Source organism: Acipenser ruthenus, chromosome 12, assembly GCF_902713425.1.
Source record: "Acipenser ruthenus chromosome 12, fAciRut3.2 maternal haplotype, whole genome shotgun sequence".
Taxonomy (NCBI): Eukaryota; Metazoa; Chordata; class Actinopteri; order Acipenseriformes; family Acipenseridae; genus Acipenser; species Acipenser ruthenus.
Window position 1 is genome coordinate 40,001 of NC_081200.1, and position 12,256 is coordinate 52,256.

Sequence of the window (12,256 nt, forward strand, 5' to 3'; positions counted from 1 at the left end):
TCTCTCCACGAGATAGCCGCATCGGTAAGGAATTCATCAAATAATCTTCCAGCGCCTGCCGACTGCAGTACCGGTGCGTGTCCACTGGAGGGAGCCGAGCGCCTCCGTGGCGGCGGCTCCGCATGACTCGAGCGCGTTTGTGACGTCCCCGCCCCGATTGGCCCGTCTGTCGCTGTTTGTGAAGATAGCGTTCGCAGTTTTCACTGTGAACCTCTGGAGCTTGGGAAGGGAAACTGCCCGTGAAAGCTGAGCGACCAAAACTGTGAAAAATGACATCGCTCTGATAAAAATACGAGACGACCTACACAGCATGAGTCATAAATCACAGAAATCGTGATTCCTACAAACATCATCATCATCATCATAATAATAATAATATTAATAATAATACACGTCATTAATTCGGCTGCAGTGTTGCTAGGACTCCCAGCGTCACATTCCCCTCTGGCTGTAGTACCGGTGTGTGTCCACGGGAGGGGGCAGTGTGCCTCACTGACTGCTTGCCTGCGCTTTGGCTCCGCACCCACTCAAAAACCTTTTTTAAAATGTATTTTGAAATCTGAATTTGGACGCGTGTATTGTTTTGAAGTCAGCAAACATTTGAATTGCAGATGAACGAGTGTAGCTGATGGAATTGCATTAAGTTTAACACAAAGAATCGTTCGTGTCAGTGCTTCACAGAGGGTTGTTTTAATATAACAGTTTTTTTTTAATTTGCAGACAGTTTGTGTGAACTCTATGGCGTTGGAGACAGGACGCTTCACATGCTCCAGTTTACACGCAGTGACTGAAGAGGAGATGCGATGTACCGTTGCTTGTTTAAGACAATGGGGACGGGACTGAGCGCTTACAGAGACGAGGGACTAACATGAACACAGAGTAACATGAACACACAAAGGCACACACAATTTCACAGTCACGATGTTAACTCGGGGGAAAGACGCCCTGCATGGCCGATTGGCTGAAAAGCAGAACAGAAGCAGCCTATCACATGAGGGGAGGTGGGCGGTGTTCTTATGACGTCACCGCTGCCAGGTCTATAAAGAGACCCGTTGTTCGTATTCACTTTCTCATTGCACTCACAGTGATTTGTGAAAGAGCCTCATGTTTTAAATGATTGTTGAAGGTTATTTTAAAGCCGGTTTGAAACACCAAGCATTTGAAAAGCAGATTCAATCAATAATGGAATTGTATTAACACCTCACAGACCTGTCAAGAGACAAGAACACACAGACACACACTGAGGGGATGAGCATTAAACACTGAAACTACATCTTCATCCTCACAGGACAGGCGAGAGACAAGAACACACACAGTGAGGGGATGAGCATTAAACACTGAAACTACATCTTCATCCTCACAGGACAGGCGAGAGACAAGAACACACACAGTGAGGGGATGAGCATTAAACACTGAAACTACATCTTCATCAGTACGCACGCCTCGAGTGAAGCGACATCCCTCATCTGCACCATGCAAATGCACTTAGTGTCATTTCAAACGGGATTGAGATTATTATGCTCAAGAGCTAAAAGGCAATAACAACGTACGATTGACGGATTGTGTGTGATGTCATTTATAAGACAGACGGATTGTGTGTGATGTCATTTATAAAACGGATTGTATGTGATGTCATTTATAAGGCAGACAGATTGTGTGTGATGTCATTTATAAGACAGATGGATTGTGTGTGATGTCAGCCTCTATTAACACTTAACGTGATCACAGTGTATGACACAGATTCATAATATTTAAAACTCTAACAAATGTACTTTAGTGCATTCATTACAGAGTCCCAGTGCTGAACAAGCATGATTTTACAGAACAAATATTTATTGATCTCTTTCTTTATTTCATGGGGAGGCGGAGCTGTCAAGCGAGCTCCAGCTGGCGGCTCTTGACAGGGCTCAGGGTGCGGTTGAAGGTGTCAGTTTCAGGGACGTGTTTCTCTGGTGGGACGATCAGTTTGCTCCGTGTGTCCAGGCTGCGTCTCTCCAGGGACAGGGAGCTGGTCTTGCAGGCGATGTCCTCCTCGATACGAGTCAGCTGCTGGGACAGAGCATGCAGGACGTCCCTGGAGAGGAAATGGACATTAATCCCAGAGCAACACTGAACCAGCCTCACTGCAGACTGACAAAGACTGACTCACTGTGATTGGGCATGTTTCTTCTTCAGAAACACACAGCGAGGGGAGGAGAGGGAGGGGGAGGGGGGAGGAGGGGAAGAGGGTGCTGGGGGGAGAGAATCACTGTGATTGGGCACGTTTCTGCTTCAGAGCAGTCATGGTGCCTTCCAGCTGCTGAACCTCATCTGTCAGCCCGTGCTGCACCTGCATGAGACAGTCAGGACGGGGTTAATATCGAGAGCAAAGAAACAGCTTCAGAAACACACAGCGAGGGGCAAGAGGAGAGGGGAGATGAGAGTGGAGAGGAGAGGGGAGAGGGGAGAGGGGAGAGGGGAGAGGGGAGAGGGGAGAGGAGAGGGGAGAGGGGAGAGGGGAGAGGGGAGGGGAGAGGGGAGAGGGGAGAGGGGAGAGGGGAGGGCAAGGACACCAACCCAGCTTACACTAACATCCTCATTAAAAAAATTCAATGTGATGTTAAATGCCTTATTTTTTACATTTATTGTTCCAGAATCTTTGATGTAATGTTAAAGGTAAACTCAGCAGGGGGTCTGAGCTGCTGGTCTATTTCAGCATCCTTGCAACCCCTCAGCTGCACTCATGAAGAATTCAAATACTGGGGAGCATCTGAGGTGCTTTGAGAGCTTTCTGATTGGTGTAGTTGGTAGCGTATCGGCTTCAGATTCTCTTAACAGCTGTTTCAAGTCCCACATGAAACACACGTTATGTTTTTTTCCCCTCATTTTCAGAAATATTGTTTCATTTACCTTATAGAGCTGCCGTATAATAGGGTTGGGTTTGATAATCCCTCCTCTCTTCAGTGGCATGCAACTCAGCATGCGTGTGCAGTCTCTGACAAGGGAAGTGAATCTCATATACCAGGTTAGAGTGCTGGTTTGTCACAAGCAGCCAGGTGGTGGAGTGGGCTAGTTCACTAGCTTTGCCTGCCTTTCACCTTGGAGGTCTGGGTTCAAAGCCAGTTCACAGGACAAGTGAACTGAGTTTAAAACCAGACCCACAATTCAATGGCACAGCATGACTGGTGTTCTCTGATTAAGAGACTTAAAAAAGAATTGATAAATAAACCCCAGCGTTGTGTTTGAAGTCTTGTGTTGTGTGCTTGTTTTGTTTCTCCACGGCGTCTGTTTGTTTGAATCTGTCAGATACAACAGAAGTGACTCTTTTATTGGATATTTTCAAGGCAGTAATCACCTCCATGTTGTACAGATCATTAGTCCAGTTCAAGTCACAAATGACTGCAGCAGTACAGCTGGTAGGATGGCTCAGTTGGGAGAGCACAGGGCCCTGATTCCCAGGGTTGGTGGTTCAAACCCCGTGCAACGTGCATGTTTTTCTTGTTTTTTTTTTTTTTCAAGTTGGTTATTTTACCTTGTAGGCAATGTAAATCTAACATCAGGGACAGCTGCTAGGTGGTGCAGTGGGGTCAGTCCCTGTGCTTAAATGCTCTTTCCCTTGAGAGACTGGGATCATATCCAGGATACAGATTGAAATCTTCTGTTTTCACAGCACCTTGTAGTTTGCATCTGTCAAAGACATGATAGAAGTGACTCTTTCATTGGATATTTCCAATGGAGTGATATACATTTTGTACAAATCATTAGTTAATGTACTGGAGGTCATTTGGCAGCAGAAGAGAGTAGCTCTCTGGCTAGCACAGGTGGTAGAGCACTGGATTCTGACTTCCAAGGTTGTTGGTTCAAGTCACATGTAAAGCACAAGTGTTAATCTATTGATTTCAAAAATATTGTTAAACTTACCTGTTTATAAGGTTTGGTTTTGAATCCAGTTCATCACAAATTAAACAAAGCTAAGAATCACCTCTTCGCCCCCAGGTCCTCACCACACAATGTAATAATGTGTTTCAAACAACATCAGCACCAGTCGGCTGGATAGCTCTGTTGGTAGAGCAGAGACCCGTGATTCCCTGGGTAGCGGGTTCAAACCCAGAGCAGGTGTTTCCTTTTCATTTTCAAACACTTTACCTATTTTGATACTTGTGTTTACGTAACAGGACAAGGGGTCAGTGGTCTAAGCATACAAATATTATAAAGAGGATGATATAAGGGCTTCTGTGCAAAGCTGGGTTGTCACGAGCAGACAGGTGGTGCAGTGGGCTAGTTCACTAGCATGCTGTGCTGTTCACATTGTGGGACTGGGATCAAATCCCGGTGAGTTCCTTGTTTGTTTTCAATGACTTGGTTAATTTCTTATATAAGACAATGAAAAAGCAGACTACTCCGTGGAAGTAAGATGGACTGGGTTCAAATCCAGGCAAGTTCTTTGCTTGTTTCAAAGAATGTGTTAATTGAGCTCATATATAGTGTGAACCAAAACTTTCCTGTGGGAGCTGGTGGCGCAGTGGCTATGCTGATGGCCTTCTCTCCCTGAAGACGGTGGTTCGAATCCTGGTCCCGGAGGCGAGTTCCTGAGGTAAGTAATGCTGTTGGTTGTGAGTCATGGTGGTGGTTGTAAATCTGGGTGTTGACTGTAAGTAATGATGCAGGTTGTAACTAACGATGTTGGTTGTGTCTCCACAGACGGAGGAGGGCCGTGTGCCCTGAAGAGGAGCCGGAAGAGGATGAAGAGGGGGCTGGGGCCCCCGGCCGTGGGGGGAGTGGAAGATGGGGGTGTTGGTACCAGAGAGGAGGAAAAGAAGGAGGTGGTGTAAACATGGGGAGGGAGGCAGGCAGGCAGGCAGGGATATTCCTTTTGCACTAAAGGGAGCGTTAAAGATATCTTTTGTCCTATAATCATCTCTAGAGCTCATCGGGCCCATTGCAGGGCAAGATAACATCCCTGCCTGCTCCCCCATGTTTACACCTCCTGCTTTTCCTTCCCCCATGGTACCAACAACCCTGTCTTCCACTCCCCCCGCGGCCAGGGGCCCAAGCCCCCTCTTCATCCTCTTCCGGCTCCTCTTCAGGGCACACGGCCCTCCTCCGTCTGTGGAGACACAACCAACATCGTTAGTTACAACCTGCATCATTACTTACAGTCAACACCCAGATTTACAACCACCACCATGACTCACAACCAACAGCATTACTTACCTCAGGAACTCGCCTCCGGGACCGGGATTCGAACCACCGTCTTCAGGGAGAGAAGGCCATCAGCATAGCCACTGCGCCACCAGCTCCCACAGGAATGCTTTGGTTCACACTATATATGAGCTCAATTAACACATTCTTTGAAACAAGCAAAGAACTCGCCTGGATTTGAACCCAGTCCATCTTACTTCCACGGAGTAGTCTGCTTTTTCATTGTCTTATATAAGAAATTAACTAAGTCTTTGAAAACAAACAAGGAACTCACCTGGATTTGAACTCAGTCCCCCAAGGTAAGCAGCACAGCATGCTAGTGAACTAGCCCACTGCACCACCTGTCTGCTTGTGACTGCCTTGTTGTCTAACCTTGTATATGAGGTTCACTTCCCTTGTCAGAGGTCGCACTGCAGGAGTTGAGAATCCTGGCGCTGACTGCACAGTTGCAGTCTTTCATGCCACTGAAGAGAGGAGGGATTATGAAACACCCCTGTTACACAGCAGGGCTCGGAGGTAAATACCAGGGATACCAGGTCAATGCTATGAGTGTTAACACTAATCATATATATAATAACTGTGTGGCTTCCAGAGGAACATGTGTTTTTTATATTGTGTTCCTCGTCAAGCTGTGGAATCTGAAGCTGCGCAGCAGAAATGATTCCACTTCCAGCAGGTTGACTTTGTGCAAAGTTTCTATTCTGATGTAAACTTTCATCCCCCCCCACGAGCACTGTACTGTCTCCACTAAATCATTATTACTGATGAACCAACGGGAGCTCCAAGCCTTCCTCAATAGACAAAGCTAGCGCTGCTGTTCAGGGTGAGCGTGCCTCAGCACTGCCAGCAAGCACTCGGGCGCTGGGGAGCAAAGCAGCACAAGAGCCTGGATGTCTTGGCTTTGCGGGAGTGAAGGGAGCTCTGTGAACACTGTCCTGTCCTTTCTGCAGAGGAAACGGAAGATTAGCATGGAAAGCGACCCCTTAGAGGAAGGACAGCGTTCTGATCAAGGACAGGTGGAGGGCCATGAAAAGGCTTCAGAGGCTTCTAGTCGTAGTTTAAAGTTTCAGCCAATAAAAGTGACACGTTGTGTGTCTGTATTGTAGCTGCAATTACTGCCTGGTGATTGAGAATAAATATGTATAGATCCCCTTTCAGGGCTTGTTGTGTGACAGGATGCTGCATGGAGCCATGAAGAAGGGAAACGCCCACACAGTATGTATTTCCAAACGTCCGGATTTATTAAAGAAAAAGGCTTGAAAGTAAAACAATCTCCCCTCTATGAGCAATGGTAATGGAAGGGCTGCAGTCCCCAGCAAAAACAACTCTGTTACCCACAAGCCTCCTGCACCAAACTGGGCTCCTTTTAAAATAGCAGAAAGTAGAAAATGTGGTTTGTCTTACCAAACACACACAATGCGAACAGTCAGTCAATATGTAGCGGTATTGTGAAGCGGGATGTGGGGCTGCTCAATGCCTTGCTCACTGGGTGTGCTTCTATTCTTTTAAACAAAGTAAGGAGAGGAGAGGAGAGGGGGAGGAGAGAGTAAAGAGGAGAGGAGAGAGGGGAGAGGGGAGAAGAGAGGGGAGAGGTGGAGAGGGCAGCAGCAGTATTCCTCAGTCTAGGAAGGACAGCTCCATGCACTCCACAGCCTCAGGGTGAAGCATGCGAGTCGCCAGCCGCTCCATATCATCCAGGCTCAACAAGCGCAGCCTCCGCTCGTAATCCTGAGAGAGAGGCAGAGGGAGAGACACAGAGTCACAACTACACGCTGCTCTACACCTGCATTTCAGAGTGTGTGTGCTGCAGCTGTGATTGTGTGTGCGTCTCTGTGTCACTGTACAGCTGTGTCTGTGTGTGTCTGTATAACACTGTGCATGTGCTGCAGCTAGGATTGTGTGTGTAGCAGTGTTTATTGTGTTCAGGTTACCTTGTGTAGCTGCTCCAGACTCTCACTGTGTGTGTGTCTGTGTGTGTGTGTATAGCAGTGTGTGTGTTTATTGTGTTCAGGTTACCTTGTGTTGCTGCTCCAGACTCTCACTGCGTCGGCAGGGCTGAAGTGTTTGTTCAGAAGAGCAGGCAGGCTGTGCCACACTGACCCGGGGTGAGGCGAGGGGTGAGAGGAGGGGCGAGGGGTGACAGGAGGGTTGAGGTGATGGGTGAGAGGAGGGGTGAGGTGTGAGAGGAGGGGTGTGGCGAGGGGTGAGGTGTGACAGGAGGGGTGAGGCGAGGGTGAGGGGTGAGGTCTGAGAGGAGGGGTGACACAGGGAGTGCTGTTCTTGCGAGGGTGACACTTTCTCTGTTGGGGGCGTCACAACGAGTTCAGCTTGGAATCGGGAGCGATGGAGTCGTGTGACAGTCTGTGCTCATCTGAGAGAGAGAGAGAGAGAGGGAGGGGGAGAAACAGGAGAGATTCAAGACCAGGTAGATTAACTCTCAGCTGCTGACTCGGTGTAATTTCATAACTTTTGTTACGATGACAAAACACGTCATATCTCTGCCGTCCAATCAGCAATTTTGTTTTTTTAAAGTATGAGTCATAGCCATGACTACGGGGCTTGTCATGATACCATTGGTTTAGGGCTAGGGTGGGCGGGACATATAATATTTTGATTACAAGGGCGAGTCTCTGCTGGCGCCATTGTGACTGAGTGCACAGCAGAGTCGAAGCTCTGTATCTCCAGTTTTACAATCCCAAGAGTGCTAATCTACATATCATCTAAACGGGAGGTACTTGGGCTAATTAACCATATTGTTGTTGTTGTTTTTTTCAACTTGATATTGTTTTTTTGTGCTGAGTACATCTGCAGTGTTTATTTTTGTTTTGTTTTGTTTTCGCTGTGTCTCTTGTGTGTGCGCTTGCTTGCTGGGAGGGCTAACTTCATGACTGCTGTAGATGAGAGGAGCTACTGTACCAACACCACGTTTTGTTTTGTTTGTTTGTTTTGTTAAACATCTTTCTTATAGTTAGTTTCACATACGGTTTTATTTTAGACTTGTTTTTCCTCAGGAGAGAAGGCAAAACTAACAGGTCTATCGCATGTGATGCAAAGTTAGGCGTTTGTGTACGTCTGTGTTTTACTTTTTCTAGTCGATTCATTATTTCTCTGTAGTCGTTATTATTGAATTATGCATCTATTATTTTTTAACTTTTTATTCGATGTGTAAAAGAATGAGGAAAACACCTTGTTTAGTTTTTATTTTTACGTTGTGTATGTAGCCTATGTAAAAAACAAAGACATTTAGCTGTAGTTATTATTTAGCCATGTATTTTATTACTCGTTTACTGTGTGTAAACAGCAAACATTATTTAGCTGTTGTCACTATTATTATTTAGCCATGTATTTTATTACTTGTTTACTTTTTTATGTGTGTGAAAAAGGATGGAGCAGAATATTAATATTAGTATTAATATTATTATTATTAATTGGTATTTATTTTAATGTTTTATGTGGGTGTGTGAAAGCCAGAAAATGGATGGAGACAATCAGCTCTAGCGTGTGGTTCAGTCACTGAAGAGGAGGAGGGCCCTGACTGAGGAAGAGATCGAGGGCATGTACGCCATGGAGGAGGACCTCCCTGATGAAGAGCTGCTGCAGGAGGATGAGGAGGAGGAGGAGAGTGATCTGGAGGAGCCCCAGTCCAGCACTTCAACTGCAGGGTAGTTTTGAAAATAAATATATACAGCACAATATGGAAGGTTTTATTTTTTATGTCTCCCTCCCTCCCAAATAAAATTCTTAATTTCAGAGTTTTATTTGTAATATACTTTTTTTTCAAATAAAAAAATTAAACATTTTACTTGATAACTTGTGTGTTGTTTCTTTATTTTTGTACTGAAATATAATTGTATCTCAAACAGGGCAACAGTGTTTCCAGTCTCACTTTTTGCCAAGTTTTAACCCTGGTCAGCCTTTGCCATTTCGGAGGTTGATTTTTGTAAAATACTAGGCATTGCAAAACCTTATCTAGCTCTGCAACTGTTCAAGATATTTCAATTCTGATTTCAGATTTGAATTCCTTGGAAAATTGTGCAGCTACAATATACTCTAGTTTTTATATATATATATATATATAACTCTTGGAAAGAGGTTGAAATTGACCAATTTTTAAAAATATTATTTATTATTTTTCATATTTCGATAATTTTTTGGGAGGTGTAGCTCATATGAAAATAAAAATAAAATCACCCCACAACAAAATAAATTACATCAATGGAAAGATCTACTTAATGCCTTTCTGTAGGTGTATTGGGTTTTCATTTCTGATTTAAGGTTCCAAAACTACAAGTGTTTAAACAGAAAGGCATCATGTTTATGACCAGATATTTTATTCCCCGTAGGCAGCATAGGGTTAAAACACTTCATGCAACTCAAAGATGATAAAAGATTGAAAACACTTTGTTTGCAGGTGTTACTGTTAATAGATATATGTAGAATAACATGAATCATTTTTAACTGAGTGCTGAGCTGTGCTGTGCTGTGCTGTGCTGTTCAGCCTACCTGCCAGCGCCTTGCCTTTGTAGAGGAGTCCCTGTTGATTGACAGGTATGTTGAGCCTGTCAGAGACCAGACTCCAGACTGTGGAGACCTTCTCATCCTCACAGACCTGTCAAGAGACAAGAACATACAGACACACACTGAGGGGATGAGCATTAAACACTGAAACTACATCTTCATCCTCACAGGACAGGCGAGAGACAAGAACACACACAGTGAGGGGATAAGCATTAAACACTGAAACTACATCTTCATCCTCACAGGACAGACGAGAGACAAGAACACACACACACACACACACACACAGTGAGGGGATGAGCATTAAACACTGAAACTACATCTTCATCAGTATGCACGCCTCGAGTGAAGCGACATCCCTCATCTGCACCATGCAAATGCACTTAGTGTCATTTCAAACGGGATTGAGATTATTATGATCAAGAGCTAAAAGGCAGTAACAACGTGCGCTTAGAAATAATAAAACAATGTTTTTAAGAAAGCCCTCAGGACACGTGACGACATCCCCTCCTTGACAACGTCCTGTCCTCCTGTAGGAAGTGTCTCTTTACCTCAGCAATACCTGAGCTGGGAAGGTACACATTTTAAAGGGCCTTGGTTTGCAGCAATGCAGTTCAACCCACTCTGTAATGTTTTATGTTCTGTTATCAAACAACCGCTGACTTGCCCAATCGTAGAAAGTAGAAGTAGAAAATGTGGTTTGTCTTACCAAACACACACAATGTGAACAGTCAGTCAATATGTAGCGGTATTGTGAAGCGGGATGTGGGGCTGCTCAATGCCTTGCTCACTGGGTGTGCTTCTATTCTTTTAAACAAAGTAAGGAGAGGAGAGGAGAGGGGGAGGAGAGAGACACAGTCACAACTACACGCTGCTCTACACCTGCATTTCAGAGTGTGTATGCTGCAGCTGTGATTGTGTGTGCGTCTCTGTGTCACTGTACAGCTGTGTCTGTGTGTGTCTGTATAACATTGTACATCTGCTGCAGCTAGGATTGTGTGTGTAGCAGTGTTTATTGTGTTCAATTTACCTTGTGTAGCTGCTCCAGCCTCACTGTGTGTGTGTGTGTCTCTGTGTGTGTGTGTATAGCAGTGTGTGTGTTTGTGTTCAGGTTACCTCGTGTTGCTGCTCCAGACTCTCACTGCGTCGGCAGGGCTGAAGTGTTTGTTCAGAAGAGCAGGCAGGCTGTGCCACACTGACCCGGGGTGAGGCGAGGAGTGAGAGGAGGGGTGAGGCGAGGGGTGAGAGGAGGGGTGAGCTGTGCTGTGCTGTGCTGTTCAGCCTACCTGCCAGCGCCTTGCCTTTGTAGAGGAGTCCCTGTTGATTGACAGGTATGTTGAGCCTGTCAGAGACCAGACTCCAGACTGTGGAGACCTTCTCATCCTCACAGACCTGTCAAGAGACAAGAACACACAGACACACAGTGAGGGGATGAGCATTAAACACTGAAACTACATCTTCATCCTCACAGGACAGGCGAGAGACAAGAACACACACACACACACACACACACACACACACACACACAGTGAAGTGACATCCCTCATCTGCCACCATGCAAATGCACTTAGTGTCATTTCAAACGGGATTGAGATTATTATTATGCTTATGAGCTAAAAGGCAATAACAACGTACGATTATAATCAATAAAGATGACCCCCAGTCAATATAGCCGGGGAAATCACACCCCCGTCAAACCGCACCTGCTGATCAGAGCTCACAAAGACAAACACATTATTAAAAGCCACTCAGCAAACAGTCACAAGCGGGTCCGGACGGCCATTTGTTATTAAAAATGCGGGATTCAAAAACAACCACTGCACTGAATAATAAACAAAGTAAACGAGATGCACTCACCTGGTTTAACGAGCGCTGTCCCTCGTAGTCTGTGTAAAACAAGAGCAAACGCCTCCTCACATGGCGTCCTTCTTCCACAAACTTATCACATGAAATAAAGTCGTTTCACACAGACACACGCCTCCGGCTGAGCTGTCCTCTGCTCTTTACAATTGGTAGCGAACTTCAGGGAGACAGACGAGGCTTTAGCTTTCATTTCCTATCCAATGCTGCCCTCGTGTGGACATTTAGTAGAACTGCTGTCGAGGGGTTGATTTGAGTGTTAACTAATTCTGCTTCATAAAATCAAATGAAACCTGCTGAAAAACGTCACGTTAGCATACTGAAATACACACGCATCTACGTCTGTGGTTAAATTATTGCAAACACCCGTATATACTTTCAGATACATTTTAAACCGCTATAAAAGAGAACTACAGTTGATTCCTTCAGGCACGTTCCGGTTTAGAATCGTTGTTTACTTTGGTTATTTCGAAACTGCCCGTTTTAAAATATGACTGATAGTAAAACAATTCTTCACTAAAAGCATGAAAATATAATATTATTAAAATACTGACGTGGACACGTGTACTAAAAAAATGTTTTATTAATAATAAATGTATATTTTTAAACAGGTGCGCACCTTGGACAGCCATGGGGTCTATACAAATTAGGTAACGCATTTCTAACTTTTGATTCGCTAACTGCGTTCGCCAATCAG

At 45.1% G+C, this 12,256-nt stretch overlaps 1 protein-coding gene across 2 annotated transcripts; it reads right to left on the reverse strand.

Annotated features, from left to right (window-relative positions):
• Nucleotides 1-1,812: 1,812 nt before the first annotated feature.
• On the reverse strand, nucleotides 1,813-9,957 carry LOC131740031 (tektin-2-like). Of its 2 annotated transcripts, none has more exons than XM_059034217.1 (3): nucleotides 9,685-9,957; nucleotides 2,250-2,329; nucleotides 1,813-2,074 (listed from the first exon to the last, which is right to left on the reverse strand). In XM_059034217.1, exons 1-3 carry the CDS (start codon nucleotides 9,835-9,837, stop codon nucleotides 1,873-1,875), a joined length of 435 nt encoding a protein of 144 aa, XP_058890200.1. In that variant the 5' UTR covers nucleotides 9,838-9,957; the 3' UTR covers nucleotides 1,813-1,872. The 2 variants fall into 2 exon arrangements, with proteins under 2 accessions (XP_058890200.1, XP_058890201.1); XM_059034218.1 differs by lacking the exon at nucleotides 9,685-9,957 and adding an exon at nucleotides 3,512-3,604.
• Between the last annotated feature and the right edge of the window lie 2,299 nt (nucleotides 9,958-12,256).